Source organism: Triturus cristatus, chromosome 7, assembly GCF_964204655.1.
Source record: "Triturus cristatus chromosome 7, aTriCri1.1, whole genome shotgun sequence".
In the NCBI taxonomy this organism is placed as follows: Eukaryota; Metazoa; Chordata; class Amphibia; order Caudata; family Salamandridae; genus Triturus; species Triturus cristatus.
The window spans coordinates 942,850,945-942,857,035 of NC_140590.1; the positions used below are offsets into that span (position 1 = coordinate 942,850,945).

General features: G+C 46.2%; 1 protein-coding gene across 2 annotated transcripts in view; it reads right to left on the minus strand.

Moving 5' to 3' along the window:
• The window catches only part of GFPT2 (glutamine--fructose-6-phosphate transaminase 2), a 74,835-nt gene extending 69,741 nt beyond the window's left edge, over positions 1-5,094 (minus strand). For both annotated transcript variants that reach the window (XM_085617931.1, XM_085617930.1), the window contains exon 1: positions 4,969-5,094. In XM_085617931.1, the coding sequence (XP_085474057.1) occupies positions 4,969-4,975 (7 nt within the window). In that variant the 5' untranslated portion in view covers positions 4,976-5,094. The remainder of the gene's footprint in view (positions 1-4,968) is intronic.
• Positions 5,095-6,091: the final 997 nt, after the last annotated feature.

Below are 6,091 nucleotides of genomic sequence, written 5' to 3' on the forward strand. Positions count from 1 at the left end.
TGTTCGTTGCTGGCTGTAAATAAAGTGATTTAGGGAATAGGGGGTGTTACTTTGTAGCTACTGTCTATTGACTGACACGAACTTGTGCAGAGGTGGGATTAGGAATAGGCATGTGAGCCTGCACGCTCAATGCCATTGACGTAGAAGCAGGCTTTCCTGATGCCTACCTCCTAAACTCCACCTCCGTCACAATGACGTCTGTATTCTATGGGCATGGTCTCTTACCAATGTGCACCTTCTTTGCTCCAGTTCTCTCACCACCATGCATGCTTCTGTGCTCGCGATGCCATAGATTCTGAGTTCTACCACTCTCAAAAGATGCATACTACTACACCCATGCCCTCTCACCCATCTGCAGTTTCTGTGCTTTATATCTCTTATACCAATGCATGACTCTATATTCTTCCTCTCGCAAATCATCTTTTCAATGCTCATCATTTAATACTTAAGTATGCTTTCAATACGCTAACTTTCATAACAATGCACACCTCCCCAGTTCATGTTCTCGGAACAATGCACGACTTATGCTCATGGTCTCATGTTGACGTTTGCCCTCAATGTTCATCCATGCATGCATGCTTCAAGGCCCTCCCTCTCTGACAATGACGAAGGTCTTCTAGGCTCATGTCCTCTTACTAGTGAAGGACTTCTATGCACTTGCTTGAATGCTGAAGCATGCCTTCCATGCTCATGCCCTCTTACACACACACTCCTTTGCTCACTGTTCCACTGGAACCAAGCTGCCCCCGACTGAAGAGGACCAAATAGGCCGAAACCGGTCTTGGGTTGATTGTCTTCATTCAGGGAGGACCTGGCTTGGCAGTTTGGGCTGGACTGTTCCCATTGGGGCTTAATCTGAGGAGGGATGGTGGGCACAAAAACCACTGACTGAGATGCAGTCCCGAGTAATTGCCAGTGGCTGAAATTAATTCAACCATTCCACTCATTCCTTTTTTGTATTCCGCATGCAGATACACACATTCTGCGCTCACTCTCTGATGTTGATGTGTGCCTCTGTGTGTTTACTGTGCTCTTGCTCTCATTGGCTTCCACAGTCCAGTGTGTTGTAATATGATACGCCACAAATCAATGCCAAATCTCACAAAGGAGAAGACAGCTAGCCCACACGTTGATGTTGAGAGCCCAAGACGGCATGGAAGAGACTGACTGATATTATTCAGAATTCTTACAGGGTGTGCCTACTGTCAATGCAGTCTTTGACACTAGAAAAGATAAAGTACATGCATAGGCCAGTCACGGCGCCTGCAGTTAAGCGTGGTGGGGCGGGGTGAGGGGAGAAGTCGACAGATGACAGAATAAGTTTTATTTATTTATTTAATTTCACTATTCTGTCATCTGTTGACTACTCACCGCCCACCCCCCTCCGTGCCCTACCCCACTGCGTCTACCTGCAGGAGCCACGCCTGGCGCAGGCCAGTCCAGCAGCATCAGGTTTAGGAGCAGTTGTGAAATAGAAAGGTTCACAAAAAGAAGTGAGTTTTACGATGGTGTTTAAAAAGACTCGGCTCTGACAGGGAATAGATTGTCCCTTAAAATGGCTCCATATATTGGGACCACAAAGTCCAATAACATTGAGGCATAAATCGGTCGTGAAAAAAAGAAGCAATGGAAAATGGTTGAGGAAGTCAGGCGCTGATTGTACTGAGTGGGCCATTAAATAAAAAGGAGGACTCTCCGGGAACGAATCAACAACATGAATTTCGGAAGACAGAAATTCAGTCCTGCTTTCTCAGAAAAAAAGCAGAAAAGTCCTAACTCTCCGATTTGGAGCCAGTACTATCTAGGTTACAGCTGCGTAGTGAAGGCAAGCGGGCCAATTTGTTATTTGTTGTGCGTACACAATGCAACCTACCTGTCATCATATAGGCTGAAGATTGGAATTCTGTCATGACAGGACAATTTGATGAGAGGTGGGAAGTTGTTGAGTTTCAGGTCTATGTTCGTAAACCCCTGATATGGAGGAACTACAGTAAAGTCTCTCTTTTAGATCCCATCATCACAGGTGGCCTCTCAGCTGAAACCACCTGTTATAAAGTGCCAGGTAAAGTCATTGTATAATAGTGCCTTTGGTCTGGGATTAGCATTCCCCACTGGGATATGTGTTGGCAAAAGTAAACCAATTACACAAGACACTAAACAGACACTGGGCTGCAGTTGTTATAATAAGGCCCACGATCTATGTAAAAAAATTGAAATAACTGATGAACACTGATGATTGATAAATGTGTTTTGGCACTCAGCAGGAATTTTGTGAGGATAAACGATGTCCTTGGATTTCGAGTTCGATATCCAGAGTTTCAGCTAGTAAGGACACTTTTTCATACAGGGACTCGTTGATGGAGCGAAATCATGCAATCAACCAACTATGGCTGATAGAACTTCACCCCAACATTTAAAATTAATATTCCAAGCACAAGCAACAAAAACAAAGTGATGGATGGAATGTTTGAATTAGTCTCAACCACTGGCAATCAGTTTAGGGACGCATTTCGGTCCATTGTTTTTCACCACCATGCCTCCCGCTTTGTGTTAATCAGTACCTATGCTGCTCCTCATGGGAACAATTGTCCCAAACTGCCAGGCGAGGCCCCTCCAGAATGGATCACAAATGACCCCAGACTGGTTTTGCCGTAGCTGGGGCTCGTCAGGAGGGTGTGGCTTGAGTCCCATGGCACAGCGAACATGTTGCCCAAGTCTGGACATAGCAATGGCACTTAGAGCATCAACCGCAATATGGTGCTGACTGGAATACTTGAAATATTCTCATCCAATGACAATCACTCAGGGCTGTTTTCCAGTCCATTGTTTTTCACTCTACTTTCACTCTAGACAAAGGCTTGCCTTATGCAAACAGTACCTACCATGCGCCTCATGAGAACCATCTGTCCCAGCAAGAAGATGGATGGAATCCTTGCCTCCAACTGGGGTCAACGAGATTGAAACCAGTCTTGGGTGGCTTGTGTTCTGATTCAGAGAGGACCTGGTTTAGCAGTTTGTTCCGGACTGCTCCTATTGGAGTAGGACCAAGGCTGATTTGCATATGGCAGGGTCTAATCTGAGGTTGCATCGTGGACAAAGAAACAATGGGTAAGAATGCGCCACTGAGTGATTACCAGTGGTTAGACTATTTGCAAACATTCCTCCCATCCCTTATTGTGTGTTAAATGTACTGCTTTACGTGGCCACGGGTATGGCCAGTCGTAGGTCCTGTGCTCATTTTGCCATTGCAACCAACTGAAGAGGCCCAATTAGGCTGAAATCGGTCTTGCGTTGCTTCTATTCCATTTCAGAGAGAAGCCGGCTTGGCATTTCGGACTGAACTGTTCCCACGGGAGCAGGACCAAGGCTGATTTGCATATGGCTTGATCTAATCTGAGGTGGCATTGTGGGCAAAAAACAATAGGTTGGAATGCTAACCCGAGCGATAGCCAGTGGTTAGACAACTTGCAAACAATCCTTCCATAACTTTTTGTGTGCTTAATGTAACGCCTTAAGGGGCCATGGTTATGGCCAGTCGTGGGGTCCATGCTCACTTTGCCCAACTAATAATGGACAGTGCGAGTCACGCAGTGTGAGTTCCTCCTAATTACTCAATGGATGAGAATTGGAGCTAGTAAAGGGCCTTCATAAGAACCAAAGGAAAGGTTTATCTCAAGTTAATCAAAGTTTCTTATTTCAAGTAATGACTTCATGGTAAAGGCAGGACTGCTTTGTCCATTACACTAGAAGTTCCTAGAACAGTAGCGCTTTGTACTGCTGGTGTCTACTTCTAAGCACCAACATAAACGGCGCCTTTCTCATCCGACCTAACTACACGAGTTCATAAACAACTTTCTGACCACCAAACTCATACTTTCCTGTTTTACATTTTAAAAAAAACATCTTGAAACCTTTCACACGGTGTGTTGCACTCTTTAGCAGAGGGCCAGTTTTTTAAAATCAAACTCTTGAAAACATATCTTGCAAATGCAGCCAGGGGGGTAAAGTATATGTAACTGTCACTGCGGGTGATGCTTACTTTAACAGAAGAACTTTGCAGGAATAAAGCATTGTTTGTTTGTATCAGTCACTTACCACCAGTTATAATAAACACCACCCAGACTCACAAAGAGCAAGTATGGAAACATAAACTCCGGGGCATTGGTCCTGTTCTGAAACGTTCAGTTATGTTAAGAGTCTTCCTATAAAGCGCTACAACGCCTCGCCAGCCGCTAATAAGCGCTCTATAAATGCAATGTCAATAGAATGAAAGACTTGTTTTATGAGGACCACTATCCGTCTGAAGTTAGTTTTGCAGCCACGTTACACGCCCCTTCCCCAGTACATAGAGAGTCTGTGAACATAGCCCGGGGCAGCAGCAGGCAGGAGCCCCCTCTCTCCTCCATATGTAAGGCATTACCGCTCATCTGTCATTCGAGAGCCTGGTCACCCCTCGCCGCTGGCCCAGGACTCGAGTTATTTATCACAAACAGGGAGAACCAGCGTGAAAAGCACTTCCAGTCTGGGCACCGCGCGTGCCAGGACCGTGCGCACAGTCTGTCCTCGAGGTGCCCATTGCTCTGCCAACGTCACACTACATCACCCACTGATGGCCGGTGATTGAAAGGCAATGCAAGTTTAATTTAAAGTTCTGCCGGTTAACTTTTACTCCTAGAAATACTTTCACCACCTTAGCCTTTAAAAGTTGCAATGTTTCTTTTTATCCAGGTAAGAGATATCGTGCCTCCATTTATTTCGCGCTAACTGTAAGATAGAGAATACGAAAACTTTGAACGGATTTACAATTGACTTTTCGCGTGCCATTAAGCGACAGGGTGTTCCAAACTCATAGCTTTTTTTTTTAAAGTAGGCTAATAACTCAGAATCCCTGTTGCGCCTCCCAGACCTGCAAAACCAGATTCCAGTACATAGAAAACGTGTTATAAATATATAAGTGTCTTCTCTTACCGCACATTCTTGTATAATTGAGCCTCCGTAGACGCAGCAGAAAATGTGGAACCCCAGGTGAGGTGTCTTGAGGTTGCGCAGCTCTCAGCTAGGCTCAGCAATCCCGGTGCTGCGCGTCAGCTTTACTCATCCCTTCTCGAGGAAGGAGCCTTTATAGCAGCGCAAGGGCATGGCCGGGGTTGGCTGTCTCCTCATTGGCTGTCGCGGGTTCCCATGGCCACCCGTTGGGCTCCGGAGTTGGCTCATTTTCTGGCAGCAACCCTGAAACTAAACACTCGTTACTTGTGTGCGCTCGGCTCCGAGGCTTCCACAGTGAACAGATTTCACTGTCCGAGGACTCCTGCTGCGCAAAAAGGATACATTATAGTATACACTCGTCTGCTCTACACAGAGGGCATCGCCGTTTTGAGTTTACAATCTCTGCAGCATTTGCTGCTGTGAAATGAAACAAGATTCAATATTCCGAACTCACAGCTTGTTCCCCCCACGTTTTGCTCCGCTCTGCGTTATGTTGACTCTCGATAGCATCACGGGATGTTATTGTTGTTAACTGTGGGGTCCTTTGCTACGCGCGTGCCTTTACCGTTTCTGTCCTAATGTTTCTCGTATGTGTCTGAATAAAAATAAAAGTATTTCTGATGTCATTAAAATACGAGGTTACTCGTGTTGCCCTCGTTCCTCCACTCTTCGGGGTCAGAGCGCCGATTTACCTCCCTTAAAATCCTGTCAATGAAAGCCTGAGGCGATACCATGGCCACAGGAAGTTTTATTACAATTTACTGAATGAACGGCGGTTTGCCTCTCCCAAAAGTGTATCCAAAAGAAAGCAGCAGGTAAAGCCTTTCGCTTGACGCTTCTCAGAGGAATGTCGACGCAGAGGAGTGAGTCACATCCACACCTTTTGCCCTTTGATGACAACTCCGACTCTCCTCTGGCGCTCTTGTCTCTTCGAGAGAGCACACCACTGCGTGACATGGGAAACGAGACAGGATGTCGACATTCGCCCGGTTTCTGTGACTGTGGACAGAGGCTCTCTGACAGCAGATTCATCTGCGCTGGAACAGAGGAATAGGGCGGGGCTGCGCCGAAAGCATCTTCATCCACACCACTCCTAGCAGGGAGT